Genomic DNA, 15,656 nt, shown 5'->3' on the forward strand with positions numbered 1-15,656 from the left:
CTAGGGCTGCCAGTGGAGCTGGTTTTTTACACATCGCAAATGGAAAGATGAGGAAGTAGGATTACCTTTACATTCTTGAGGAAAACCTAAAATCATCCACCAGAAAGTTGGATCTTGGATGTAGTTGGGTGTTCAAACAAGACACTGACCTGAAAGGTGAAGGACAGAGAGGATACACACAACAGCAAAATAACATTTTATGAAAGGTACTATCAATAATATGGGTAAATAAAGTGCAAAATACAAAAGTTCTCACTTCACCTTTACAAAGACAAATTGCATACATGGTCACTAAGCATATATTTAGCTGCTCATTTTGACAGTAGTGATACATCTCATTGGGGCAGTTAGTTACTGAATTGAATTGGATCTTTGATGATCTATGTACATGAGTAACCATGGACTGAAACATGAAACCACTAATGTTTTAATTCTGTTTTCTCTGGATTTCATTCTGCACATCAGGGTTTAGTATCCTTTATAAAAACAAAAGAGGTTGGACGGTGTGAGCCATAAAAAAAATCAAAAAGAAAAATTTAGATGCACTATTGTAGCATAAAAAACAAAAATGCAAATTTCAATAAATGAACTCTTTTTAACACTAAAAGAAAAAATGTGATGTGTCAAGCTGCTTTACAGCAAACCAGATGAAGACAGAACAATAAATGAACACGAATAGATAATAATGATATCATGAAAAAAAATCCAATAGGTTTTTAGAATTCAATTCAGCAATAAAATGCTACGTTACCGGGATCGATGTATTTTTTTAAAAAATTCCAGCACTTGCTTAAAGTGTTCCATTGTGCTACAAAAGTTATTACAATTATTACTATTACAATAATAATAATAATAATAATAATAATAATTATATATATATATATATATATATATATATATATATATATATATATATATATACATTACTTTTGTTAGGCAAAATATCAAGATAAATTACATTTTGTGGTATAGAAGGACTTAAAAAGTTAGACTCTGTCATATTTTTCAATAATATATGTTGTTTGTAATCATTATTTTTTGATGGTGTATTCCACATGTGGTTGGTTAATTACTGATTAATCCATTTGGGTCTCTATGCCCTAATGGGTGTCATAAAATGTATTTCTAGTCTTATCTTCTATAATAGGCTCTGGAGTAATTAGTAAGTCATTAATAAATAATATTACAAGTGATTAAAAGGCTTGTGTGATTTATTTCATTGTCATGTCGGGGCAGAGACGCTCCACAACCGGAAGTCCCGCCTTCTCGGACCACCGGAGCTCCTCATTGGTGCACACGCGAGCCAATCCAATCAACACAGCCATGTCTCGATTATGGGTCAGATAGAAGACCATCGGTTTTAATCTGGTTCACTTCATTGGATGTGTTTCAGCGTTACACCTTCAGAGATCCCTATCAGGTATAAAGTGTTGTTTTTATTCGCGGATTCATTGAACGCTTCTTTGCGGCTCCATCTGCGCCTTTTGTCGCCAGAGATCCGGGATGATGTTTATTATGAGGGGCTGAAACAAATGACGGCGCGATTGTCGAGCCTTAAAAAAATAACAAAAAGGGTGTTTCCATAATCGAGCTGTCAAACATAAGAGAAGCGTAGATGTGATTCCTTCTCACTGCGGGCGGCGATCAAGACAAAAAAAAATCCATCCAAATGATGTCCGGAAAGCATTTCAAGGCTCATGAAGTGAGCTGCTGCATCAAGTATTTCATCTTCGGATTCAATATCATATTCTGGGTAAGTCCCTCTGTTTGCTGTTTGCTGTTTCAGGCCTGGATCCTCGGTTTAACACACCGATGTGACATTTTTATTATTGTTATTATTATTATTATTATTATTATTTCATCCCCCACCAATGATCAGTGTGGTTTCTGTGATGCTGTAGTGGTGTATTCATGTCTGCTTTGTGCTCTCTGCTCCTGTGCACTTGCTGCCTCCGTCACCTACCAGCAGCCTTTTGTTTTTGTTCAGCATCACACCAGAGAGCAGCTCCGATGAAGGGCTTTCCTGCCTTATTTACATCCACACAGTCTCAGTCTGGGGACGGTTTTACTGCAGCTTCAGAGGTGTTTGGCAGAGAGAAGTGTAGTCAGAGCTGTCATCACCCTGAGCTGAAGGAAACCCAACAAACAAACACCTGCTCTAAAGGTTTAAAGCCACCAGAAGCTTCATCTTTGTGGGCCTCCAGTGATCAGGGTAAACACTGCACCTGGGTGTGGAGAAAAAAGGTGTTCTTAAGCCTGAAAAAAGCCATTAATCTCATTAAAAGAACTGAATAGAAACTGGATTGGATTCAGTTCAGTTGGTTGATTGATTAGGTGACTGTTTGTATTATCAATTCTACAATTTCTTTTCGCAAGTAGATCCAACTCAAGCAAGGATCTAGTCAGGAGAAAACAACTCAGATGAGTGCCATCAAACAAGTCCAAGTGTGAATTAATTTCAGTCAATTTCCAGATGGGGCTGCACAGTGGAGTAGTGGTTAGCACTTTCGCCTTGCAGCAAGAAGATCCGCGGTTCGCGTCCCGGCTTTCCCGGGATCTTTCTGCATGGAGTTTGCATGTTCTTCCTGTGCATGTGTGGGTTTTCTCCGGGTACTCTGGATTCCTCCCAAAGTCCAAAAATATGCTGAGGTTAATTGATGATTACTCTAAATTGTCCATAGATGTGAGTGTGATTGTTTGTCTGTATATTTAGCCCTACGACAGACTAGCGACCTGTCCAGGGTGTCCCCTGCCTTCGCCTGAGTCAGCTGGGATAGGCTCTAGTCCCTCCGCAACTCTAGTGAGGATAAAGCGGTGTATAGAGAATGGATGGATGGATAGAAGTTTCCAGATGTTGAGACTTCAGGGCTTCTCCAGTCGTTGCATTAAAGTCAGTCAAAAACATGGGACTGTTAGTCAGATAGCTCAGGAATCACTTCGGGCTGAAAACCAAATGATTCAACAATGAATCAGTTGGCTTATTCATCAAGAAATGAAAATAATTTCTCCTGCAGCTCTTTTAGCCTTTTATCCACACACTAGCACTGCAACAGAAAATTACATTATTGATTCATTGTTTGATCACCTTTTATATTCTCTCACCGACAGCCCCAAACTCTTATGATCGTCTAATTATCATTATTATTATTGATTATAGTACTATTTGTTTTTTCAATCGGACCAGAAGATGTTGAGTCAAGATGTCCCAAAATGCTCAGTCAACACAGACACATTAAAGCATAGTTAATTCACAATAATTTAATGAAGCTAAAAGGAACAACTATGTTTGTGTTAAGTAAGCAGTTAATTATTAAAATTATCACCAGGTAATATTCTGTCAGTTGGCTGCTGGGATTATTGCCTAATGTAGCTTCTTTTTACTTGTTAATGGATTAAATAAAAACCATTGTGAGTGTATGTTTTTTTTTTTTTGGCTTCTCCAGTAAATTAAAACGGTCTTTCTCATTTATCTGTAACATTCCTCACAAATCCCCTTTTTAACAGCACCTGTTCTGTCATGTAGGAAAAGCTCAGGTGCTACTAACATTTACTAGAAAAGCACTCAGAGAGCGCAGTACTCCACCAAGGCTGCTCAGTTGTTGTATCGTTTCTGATGGCTGAAATCACTGCCAAAATCTAATCAGTTGGTCCTTGTATCATTTCTGACCGTCCATGAAAATTTCATTCAAATACATTAGTCCATTTTTGAATAATGTTGCAAACAGACAGACAGACAAAACAACACCAATCGTCACGTAACTCTGCTGAGGCTCCACCTCCTTTGGATAAGTCACAATAAGTCCACAGCGGTCGATTTGTAGTAGGATCTCAATCATGTGATCATCAGCAGGCAGCTAAAGTAGTGTCCACTTGTTGTCATAGCTACAGTGATGCCGTGCCGCTATCCCGCAGTGATACAGAAATCTTTAGCAAATCCGTGGATCCAGACTATAAGCCGCATCACTGCCAAAATGTAATCACTTCGTCCTTATGTCATTTCTGATCTTCCCTGAAAATTCCATCCAAATCTATTTGTCACTTTTTGAGAAATGTTGCTAACAGACGGACGGACAGACAAACAGACAAGCCAACGCCGATCATCACATAACTCCGCTGCGTAACAATGCTATTAGTTCACTCAGTCAGTTGATTCAAGTGTTCCGTTAAGCACCTAAACAGAATCTACTTATTATCAGTTGTTATTAATTACGTCCATGATTTTCTTACTGTGACGTGTAAAAATGTGTCCAGTGCCACACAATGTAGAAGAAACCCTGAAGTCTGAGGAAGTTATATGCCTCACAGTTTACATCGCCATATCTGAAAGCTGAGCCATGAATAGCAGCAGTGTGTTGTTGGCCCTTTGGCGGATCTCAGGATGATGAAGAGGAGGCCTGTTGGGCCCTAAGAGGCTCTCAGCCAACTGTGCAGCCTATGACCTCTCTGAACCTTCCGCCATTCATACATCATCAGCGGAAGTCGGCGGTGTCGAAAACATCTGCTTCTCCTTCCCTTACATTTGTCTCATAAGCAATAAAAGAAGTTGTGCATCACCAGACAAATGTTTGTATTCAGTGTTTCCGTGTGAGTCATTAAAAAATAAAAATAAATAAACCAAAATATACATAAGTACTAGTTCTAAAAAATAGCATTATTGTGCATATCAGCGGCAGTGAATGGATGTTTTGATTGAGTATTATTATTGCACATAGTGTACACTTGTAGAAAGACTAAGAAAGTAGCATGTGTAGTAGTGTAGGTAGGAAAATGGATACTGCACAGGGGTTTTAAAGTGCAAAATGTTTAATTATACTCAACTGAATATTCATCCTTTGGGAATCTTTACAGTCATTTAGTGGAGTTTTAAATGCATTCTTCGAAAAACCACAGAGCAAAAAAAAAAACAATCACATTTGTTAGCTGCTGATACCTGAATGAATGCTACATAAATGTTGCAGAGTTTATAGAAAACATGAACACAAGATTCACACGAGATCATTTTCTTTCCCCGCTGTCTTCATCAGCATCCATCCTGCGGGTTTGAATCTAATAAAGCCGCCGCACTGGTTGCATAACAAACCCTGGAGATATTAATGTTGTCTAATGTACCTCTGTGCTTGGTAGAAAACCAAACAACTACACATCTCATTCACATACCTTTTGTTTCTTTAAAAAAATAGAAATGTTCACTCGACAAAAATCATAGTCTTAAAAATAAGACGAAGATTTATTTGCCTCCTTTAATAATGAAGAAAAATGAACTGTTATGAGCAAATGAGGAGTTTTATTTACAAAAGAACGTGCCTGATAACTTCCAAATACATGCTTGGTAGTTTATAATTGTAATGACCTAATTACAAATAAGCCTGCTGTTTGTATTTGTATATAAAAACACAATAATGATAATGTACCAGCAACAAATGATCATTTAACGTTAAATTGAAGCAGACATGATGCAGTAATAATCATAGTAATAATAATAATAATAATATGAGGCTACCAGCCAGCTATAAAGTGCCATCAATGCACTGATTCCTGCTTTCACGCTGTAGATAGAAACTCGTGCAGTCGTACAATAACGCATTCAGGCTGTTTAAAGATGCTTTCTAATGTGAGAGCCTCCTGGTGATTCTGCAGACTGAGATGAGAAATATTTAGTAATGGACGGCTGCCAGGAAAATCTCTCTGTGGTTGTTCTCTGTGTGATGACTGCATGTTGCAGTCGCAGCAGAATTACCCTGCTCTTATGCCTCTCTTATGTTTCTCTCTTGTCTCTGTCAGTTCCTTGGAGTAGCGTTCCTCGGCATTGGGCTGTGGGCATGGAGCGAAAAGGTGGGTTTTCTACGTCTGCGTGGTAGCAACAGTATTCAGATCATTTGGATTCACCATTTGTCATTTATACCCAGTTGTCTGCATGAAATAGTCGCAGTGGCTTTACTGAATCAGAAAGGAATGTCATGCTTTCCTGTGGGATGCCCTCTTGAACAATGGCCTGTGAATGGATCTGATTCATTTCTCAGATTCATTCTTTGTGTCCTCTCAGTAGTACTGGGGTTAAATGAAGTAGACAGTCCAGTGAGAGCGTCTTGATTTTCACTGAAGAGCACTCAAAGATGATTTCTTTTTTCATTTTGTGGTACTCTGGAGGTAATTTTCTCCATGACTTGTCTTTGAGACAGTAAAAGGACCGATCCCAATGTCCTAATCCCCAAGGTGACGTCTTTAAATGTCTTGGTTTGTCCGAAATAGTCCAACGCCCAAAGAAAATGTTCACATTCGAGATACTGGAACCACTAAATATGTAAAGGTTTAAAGGAATGGTTTGCACATTTACACTCATAAGTCTATATTTTTGCCTCTTAGCTTAGCCAGAAAAGCCTGACTGTGTCTAAAACCCACCTACCAACACCTCTAAAACTCATCACTTTACATCTTCAATCTCCTTTGTTTTATCTGTACACAAACTTTAGTGTAAATGTTATGTAGAGAGTTCTTACTTGGCCCAGAATGGCTGTCTGGCAAACAGGGTAGCTTTGAAGAGAAATAGTCTAGCATATAGTATTTTATTAGCTTTGGTTTTTCTACAGATCAGACAAACAAGATTGAATGTAAATCAGTTGACTGTAAGGGGTTTTGTTACCCTTTGAAGGAGGCAGGCAGCTGATTCCAGTTTTCTAGTCTTTGAGGTAACGAGTACATCTTTTTTGTATATACACTACTGTTCAAACATTTGTGGACACTTAGAAATGTCCTTATGTTTGAAAGAAAAGCATTTTTTTCAATCAAGATAACATTAAATGAATCAGAAACACAGTGTAGACATTGTTAATGTGGTAAATGACTATTTTAGCTGGAAATTTTTAACGGAATATCTCCATAGGGGTACAGAGGAACTTTTCCAGCAACCATCATTCCTGTGTTCTAATGCTACATTGTGTTAGCTAATGGTGTTGAAAGGCTCATTGATGATTAGAAAACCCTTATGCAATTATATTAGTAAATGAAAAAAAGTGTGAGTTTTTTGGAAAACATGAAATTGTCTGAGTGACCCCAAACTTTTAATTTCCTCAAGTAACTGTCAGTAAAACTTTCAGTCAAAGCAGTTAAATTTTAACAGACTGTGACAGCTTTGAGTTTACCAAATTATTCCTTTACTTAACACCAGTTCATTTTCATAAGATTTTTGATTATCCTTCTTTCTCTAACCACTCACTCTTGATGTCTTTTACTTCTCCTCCAGGGAGTTCTGTCCAACATCTCGTCCATCACCGACCTGGGGGGCTTCGACCCCGTCTGGCTCTTCCTCGTGGTGGGCGGCGTGATGTTCATCTTGGGGTTTGCTGGCTGTATCGGAGCACTGCGAGAAAACTCTTTCCTGCTCAAGTTTGTACGTTTCCCTGAAGGCTTTCTCTGGCATTTTTATATCTCCTCTGGTTTCAGAATAACATTTGTTAGAGTGTTGTGAATGCTTGTGTATTTCAGTTCTCCGTGTTCCTGGGTATCATCTTCTTTCTGGAGCTGACTGCGGGAGTCCTGGCCTTTGTCTTCAAAGACTGGATCAAGGACCAGCTCAACTTTTTCATTAACAACAACATTCGGGCCTACAGAGATGACATTGATCTGCAGAACCTGATAGACTTCACCCAGGAATATGTGAGCATCGTGTTTCTTTATCTGCTGGACTGATTTCACTCCACTGTTCATCTTACCTTGTGGTAATCATAGTTGCTCATTTCTATGGGACAGTGTTGACATATATGTGAGGGTTATTTATGTCTGTTTAACCTGGTAGTGGGAGTGTTGTGGAGCTTTTGGAGCAGACGACTGGAATTTGAACATCTACTTCAACTGCACTGATTCGAACCCGAGTCGTGAGAAATGTGGAGTCCCCTTTTCTTGCTGCACCAAAGATCCAGCGGTATGTCTTTCCATCCCACAGCCTTTTTATTCCCATTGTGGTGGAATTAGATGATTTTGTGTCTCAAGAGTTGGAATGTCTGCTGAGTAGAACACTTTGTGACATGCTGAAACCCTCAAACCGCTCCAACTACTGCTGTATTTGGAGGGGAAATCGTAAAGGTCCACCCCATGACAGATAGCTCAGTTATCTGTGTCCTCCAGAAGGCTGGCTGACGCTGTCAACTGTCATGGCTGGCTTCCAACAGGACGTTCAGGCCTCAGTGTTTAGTCGCCTCAGACTCTGCCAGCACAGCAGAGTCTGAGAGCGGATGGGAGGAGATCTTGACCAAGGCGTTTTTTTTGGCAGAAAAAAAAATCTCTCAACTGCTGTTCACTGACAGCACCCTGCTTCAGCAAAACAGGCTTGTTTCACTTAAAGGAAAGCCCTTTTTATTTGCTGACCCAAGGACATGCTGCTCCGCCAAGGTCATCCTCTTGAAGAGAAATGCTTTATAACAGTTAACATGGATATAAAGTGGTTGCTGAATGTCACATGATGTTCCCAGAGCTGTAACTTAAGGCTAGATTTTCAACAAAAAAATTTCAGTCTTAAGGCCAATTCATGGTTTCCACATGACCGGTGTGGCCTGTGGAAGCATAAACACAGTTTCTGTTCATTTTACAATAGGTAAGAGTCCATCTACGCAGATGGTTGCACTGAACTGAACACAGGAAAACACTCAGGGTTCCTGTAGATGTTTCTAAAAGACTGTTAATGACTTTGCACCTTTAAAACTTATACAGCAGCTAAAGACTGGACTGTTGCGTTGTGTCAGTGTGGTTATTCATGAGGAGTGCTGAGCATAGTGGGGGGATAGAGCACAGGATTTCTGGAGAATTTAGACCTTCATACTGTGTTTGGGCACCATCAATGGAAAGCAACTCCAAAGTCCTGCCGCTGCTTCTTTTTTTTTTTTTTTTTTTTTTTTTTTGGGTTTTCTGCCGCTGCTTCTTTAAGCATGCCTGTTTTGATGATGACTTATAAAGGTGAGGATGATCAAGAATCTCACTGTACAGTCTTTCCTCAAAACAAGCATTTGTTTTAAGCAGTATTTGTGTTCCTGAGCAGTTCACTAGTCACAAATTTTGAGCTGCATGTGGACATCTGCTTAGAGCTCTCTGGACTTGGGTGAATGAGGAAATAGATGTCACTTGTACCTCCATGCAGATGTGTAAAGCATTAATTGGTCTTGAGTTTTAGATCTTCATGGTGGCGTCTTTTGGAGCAAGTCCAGGTTACATGTTGCCAAAACACATCCCAAGTCAAGTCTTCATTAGTAAAGCACAAGTCAGATGCAAGTCTTTTGTGTGTCTGAATGCTGACACAATTTAAGCTGCAGTCAATTCCAGCGATTTTCAGTACAAAAAATCGCTAATATTCTATTTGTAAATAAAAAATATGACGAGAAGTACAGGGAATATTGGACGCGCATCGCGAGGTGCATTTCCTTGAAAACGACCAATTCGTGGATTATATACCGACTTCAAGACATGTTTTGGACAAAATAGTTTACTGACTTGTGTCGTCTGGATGTCCAAGGTTGGATTATGGCCGTTTTTTGTGGAATATTTTCATCTGTGTGTAATAATGAACCCGGAAATGTGAGTCACGCTGTGTATGTTGAAGCCGTGTACAGAGAACGGATGGATGGATATTCGTTGTTTGTCGGACAAATGTGTTTTTCTCACCCGCTGTGGTAATCACATCTGAAAGCGGTTTATACCGGCGGATTCATGAGAATCTAAGCTTTCCATCGGCGTATAGTGTTTGTATAATCGGGTTTGCAGCCTTCGGACATTCATTAAATTCCTATGCAAATTAGTAAGTGTACCGCCGGTGGGACACTGAAGCTTAACGGGTTAAAAAGATAAGGCTCCCATTTTCTGTATATTTTCTATGTTTTACAGACATTACCCAAAGGGAACAAATAGTTTACAAATAGTACAATTGAGCTCTGTGGCACTGAAGCATGAGCTACTGTATATAAAGCTTGGCAGGAGGTAAAAGGTCAATACACCTGTGTCTTTGTTCGTTCCGTACCATTTGTGACCGACTTATACAACCCTGGTTTCACAGCTACAATTACCACAGTTTTACATGCATTGAAATAAACTACAACCAAGTTATTTCCATGTACAAACATCAGAAATACATTTTTTAACACTTTATGATAAGTCAGGCCTTAAAGCTTTTTTTTCACGAAATCTGACTCCAATCCAAGTTTCTTCTTCTTGCTCTGGCGGTTTTTTTTGAAGATTGAAGTGTTGCTGCTCAGCTCACATGCTGCACATCAAGTGAAAAAACATACAAATAAATGCATATATCATAAACTTATTTAACCTTGACAGTGACAAAAGGTTCCAAAAGCTTTCAGTTGAATACAGTTTGAGGTGAGGAAGAACATAAACAGTTCATTGCTTTAATGTACAATACATAATGCCACCATTGTTTTACATGATCTCATTATGTTGTATTTTGTTTCCAGTTGCTATGATATTTTGTTTTTTCTAAAAAATTAAACTTCTTTTCTCCTCAGGAGGACGTCATTAACACGCAGTGTGGTTACGACATCCGAGCAAAAACGGTGAGCTACGAAAGAAACTTACATTCATACCAGAGATTGAGACCTTCATCTTAAAGGTAACCAGGAATTTGAGAATAAGAAGAGCAGAAATTGAGTCGCTCTGGTTTATTTTGTCTCAGGCCGGTTTATTTGGCTGCATGAGGTCATCAGGTACTCCACCCTGGTCACAATATTTCTCTTTCACTATGTTTCCCAACTCCTCGCTCCTCGAAATACAGCAGCTGGCTCTCCATCTGCACTTGGGGCCGTGTGGTATTACTCATGCGGCAGCAATGCAATGGGAATTGAATCCCCTCCCCCCGTCATTAGCTTTGGCCGCACACCCCCGGTAGCATAATGTAAGGAAAAGGCTCTATTTGTCTTCTTGACTTTACGTTTGAGCCAGAGCGGAGCAGTTTTAACGAGAGTCAGAGCAGCAGCACAGGCAGTCGAGTGTGTGTTAACAACCAAATAACATCAGATCAGAGGGAGGGCTTTGGAGGAGACCACAAAATGAATAAGGGAATCATGTGCTGCATGTAAAAATATCCGTGTTATGATTCCAGCACAGTTACATTTTAAAAGGGTGATCAAAAGTAAAAATATTTCTTCTGCAGTGTGTTATTAGTGGGCAGTGTTGGTCTGACTTGTGAATGTTCTGTTAGGACTCTGAGCAGAGGACCTTCATCTACATCAAAGGCTGCGTCCCTCAGTTTGAGAAGTGGCTTCAAGACAACCTGACAGTGGTGGCAGGCATCTTTATTGGAATTGCATTATTGCAGGTGGGAAACTCTGCCAACACTTGGTCTTTGTGTCTGAACTCTGTTGATTTTTGAATCACATAACTTATTGTTTGTTTCTGGTTTTAGATTTTTGGCATCTGTTTAGCGCAGAATCTCGTGAGCGACATCGAAGCCGTGAGAGAGAGTTGGTAGGTAGCAAGAGATCATCCATGTCATAATGTCATTTGGGCTGCAAATAATGATTTTTCAGGAATCAGTGACACTGTTGTAAATATTACCCAGTTTGGCACGCCAAATCCTAGGGGCAGAGCTCTTGGCACACATTTTAGGTCCAAAGACAAAGTCCTATTGATTTTTTGACCTGTGACGTTTCCTGTGGTGCCACCAACAGAAAGCTGTTTTTACTGTGATAACTTTGGTAGTTCCATGACTTCAAAGGTAATATTTTTTTTAAATGCCAAGTCTAAATAACAGTAACAGCAGACTAGATACACTTCCAGTCAAAAGTTTGGACAACCTTCTCATTTAATGGTTTTTCTTTATTTTCATAACTATTTACATTGTAGATTCTAACTGAAGGAATCAAAACTATGAATGAACACACGTGGAATTATGTAGTAAACAAACAATTGTAAAACAGCTCTAAACATGTTTTATATTTTAGATTCTTCAAAGTAGCCACCCTTTGCTTTGATTACTGCTTTGCACACTCTTGACATTCTCTCCATGAAGCTTCATGAGGCAGAACCTAAAATAGTTTTCACTTCACAGGTGTTCCTTGTCAAGGTTCATTTGTGGAATTTCTTGCCTTCTTAATGTGGTTGGGACCATCAGTTGTGTTGTGCAGAAGTCAGGTGTGTACACAGTTGACAGCCCTATCTGACAACTGTTAGAATCTGTATTATGGCAAGAACCAATCAGCAAAGAAAAGAGAAACGACAGTCCATCATTACCAAAGCAGTAATCAAAGCAAAGGGTGGCTATTTTCAGGAATCTAAAATATAAAACAAGTTTTGACTTATTTCACACTGTTTTGCTGCTACATAATTCCATATGTGTTCATTCATAGTTTTGATGCCTTCAGTTAGAATCTACAATGTAAATAGTCTCGGGAAAAAAAAAAACACTAAATGAGAAGGTGTGTCCAAACTTTTGTCTGATCGTGTACAAAAAGCACAAAGTAATGACAGGAATAGAAAGACATTAAAAAAACTATTTTTAAGTAACAATCTCGCAAATCAAGTGTGATGAACGGGGAGGATAAATACTGCTGGGGGATTGAGGGGAGAGGAAAAAGGGGATTGAATGGGGAACGGGGAGCAGGTGAGATGGAAACAGCAGGTAATAGGATGATCATGGTCACAATCACTGAGGACCTCTGGTGGGTGGAAGAGGTGATACAAAGCAGAACAAACGCGACTCAGAGCAGAACGGTGGCAGTCCAGCACTTTGGTTGATACACAAAAACCTGCAAAACTAAACACAATCTGACTCCGTTGTATTTATTGTGTGATGCATGCTGGCAAATGTTTGCATGTGGTAAACTTTTGGGCAAATGGCATGTTGGTGGGCTGCACAGTGGCTAGATGGTTAGCCTTTTAGCTAGAAGATCCCCGGTTCACGTCACGCCCTGGGCCTGGGATCTTTCTGCATGGAGTTTGTATGTTCTCCTTGTGCATGTGTGGGTTTTCTCCAGGTACTCCAGCTTCCTCCCACAGTCCAAAAATATGCTGAGGTTAATTGGTGATTCTAAGTTGCCCATAGGTGTGATTGTCTGTCTCTATATGTAGCCCTGTAATAGACTGGTGACCTGTCCAGGGTGTTCCTGCCTTCACCCTAAGTCAGCTGGAATAGACTCCAGCACCCCATGACCCTAATGAGGATTCAGTGGTGTATAGAGAATGGATGGATGGCATGTTGGCATTGTGAGCATATTAGCATGTTGAGGGTGGCTCAAAAAAGAGTCAGGAACAGTCTCCACTATATATCAGTTTAATGAGGGTCTTTTTACCTTTCAGGCAGGTGAAGCTGAGCCTCTCTCTCACACAGCTGCGAGCAAGTCTTGTTACATTTGCGCATTTTATGTCTTGATTTTATTGCCCTTAAATCTGCTCTCCGTTTTGTGCAGTTTGTTTACCTAAGACCGCCACGGAGCTTTCAAAGGCAAGAAGGATGTACCAGGTAAACACTAATGGATTTCATCATTACCTTTCCAATAAAAAACTATTGATTCTCTTCCTTCCTTGTGGACTGTGTACTGACATTTTTATTTTTTTTCTACAGGACTCTGCAGTTTGGACGCCAGCAGCAAAGGGAAACAAATTAATCAGCTAAAGTGTCCAGTATGTAGAGTTTCATTCACATGTAAATAGTAAATTTAGATTATTTTTAGAGTTATTTGTGGCTCCATTTTAAATTAAGCTCAACCTCTGAGATAGAAATTTTAAAAAAATGCGATGCAAATTTGTTACATTACAACCAGCTCATAGCTGTGCGGAGGAACCGAAGAGGAGAATATTATTTGTGCACAGGACAAAGGAAGGTAGAGTTAACTTTTTCTCTGAGGTAGTGCTTCATTTAGACAACAAAAGGGGGCTTTGGTTTTCTATGTCTCACAGCTGCAGTTGTTAACAGCTGCATGTAAGGGTTGTGTACAAAGATATGAGTGATTCTGGAAATGCACTGCATGCCTATTGTCTACTGACAGGACATTGGCTCTCCTAACTGTACTTCAGTAACGTTACGTATTTGAAAATATTTGTAAAATAGTCACTAGTTTAGAGTGAAGTGGCTGGTTAGCACTTTGTTGAATGTCATATGAAATCTACTTTAAAGCTACCGAGAATTAACTTTAGATTTATGTACGTCTGTGGGAAGATCACACACAGACAGACACGTGCAGCTTGTCAGAGTTTTGTGGGGCGGTAGTGACTCGTAAGACGTGATGGATGTGGTAGGCTTTGTAAACTTGCAGTTTGAGAGAGTTTTGGTGGCGACATTAAAAAAAAAAAAAAGTTAAAATATACTGAAAGAACCCTGAAGATCTAATCAAAACTCAACCTTAAGCACTTTAATCTTCGTAACGGAGCGATGAAAGTCGTTGCAGCCATTCAGCTTTTGTCATGACGGACTGTTATTTGAGTCAAGCAGCAACCACTGGAGGGGACACTTTCCATTAAAAAAAGAAACAACAAAAAACATGCAAACTGCAGCTGCATAATTATCAGATAATTTGTCCAAAAAGCAGCTTGACAGAAAATATCTTTCAGCACGTGTTTGGTGCCATTCCTTGCACATTATACTGTTGATTTATTCTTTCATTTTTCCTCTATTTTTAAGTGTTGCCAACGTGTTTCTTTGAGGAAATCCGATCATGACGATACGCCTTTGTTGTTTGATTTGGGGTTTTCACTGAAAAGGAGGCTTTTTTTTCAGAACTGCATGCTGGTACTGCTTGGTGGCACTTAACTGAACGCAGAAATGATTTATAGCCTGCATACATACAGTACTTGAAAGTAGAGCACACAGGCTCTGCTACCAGCAGTATTTCTAATGCAGACATTGACATTAACAGAACCACGAAGCAGATAATGTACTGTTAACCTCAAACAGCCATTTCATGTGAAGGCTGCGTGGAGTGACAGCGAGTTTTGCAGAGCTTTTCTTTTGCTGTCTGATCTTCTGCAGCCTTGAACTGAACATCCTCGTACAAAAAGAATACAAAACAGTCTCTTTCTGCTTTTGTCGGATCTTAAGCAGTAAATGTTCGAAAGCAGAGATGGTGTCAAATATTATTTTATTACACTAACAGCTCCATATGATTGTCAGTGTTTACTAATCACACTTTCTTACCACTCAGTGCCATATTTGTGATTTCTACATACTCCGGATTACAGACAACTATGCTTTTGTTTCTTTTGTGCTCTTGATTCTTGTAAATAACTGGATCGTGACAAGATGTAAATATCTGAATAGTATCAGAATAAATGTGGTTCTTTGTATACTTTTGGCTGTGTTTACTTTGTGTAGATGGTGAGGTGATTAACTTACTGATCACTTGAATTTTGAAAAAAAGAAGGCAGAATAAATGACACAGTGGTGCATACAGGGAAATATATCAGTCTTTTTTTAATCCCAAAAAACAAACAATAAGCTTAATGGTGATGTGACTATTGATAAATGAATAAAATGCAAATTATTGTCGGCAGTAGTGATACTGTTAAAAAAACATTTGATACATGATTCATAATACAGGTATGTACACTACTGTTCAAAAGTTTGGGGTGACCCAGACAATTTCATGTTTTCTATTAAAATTCACACTTTTATTCATACGCTAACATAACTGCACAAGGGTTTTCTAATCCTCAGTTAGCCTTTCAACACCATT

The 15,656-nt window shown here is 39.3% G+C and overlaps 1 protein-coding gene across 1 annotated transcript; it reads left to right on the top strand.

The window, feature by feature from the left end:
* Positions 1-1,299: 1,299 nt before the first annotated feature.
* On the top strand, positions 1,300-15,269 carry LOC110964610 (tetraspanin-5). Its single transcript, XM_022213385.2, has 10 exons — positions 1,300-1,753; positions 5,782-5,832; positions 7,241-7,387; positions 7,483-7,653; positions 7,793-7,918; positions 10,497-10,544; positions 11,189-11,305; positions 11,393-11,454; positions 13,395-13,447; positions 13,550-15,269. Exons 1-9 carry the CDS (start codon positions 1,670-1,672, stop codon positions 13,405-13,407), a joined length of 819 nt encoding a protein of 272 aa, XP_022069077.1. The 5' UTR covers positions 1,300-1,669; the 3' UTR covers positions 13,408-13,447; positions 13,550-15,269.
* The last annotated feature ends 387 nt before the right edge of the window (positions 15,270-15,656 follow it).

Source organism: Acanthochromis polyacanthus, chromosome 3 (assembly GCF_021347895.1).
Source record: "Acanthochromis polyacanthus isolate Apoly-LR-REF ecotype Palm Island chromosome 3, KAUST_Apoly_ChrSc, whole genome shotgun sequence".
Taxonomy (NCBI): Eukaryota; Metazoa; Chordata; class Actinopteri; family Pomacentridae; genus Acanthochromis; species Acanthochromis polyacanthus.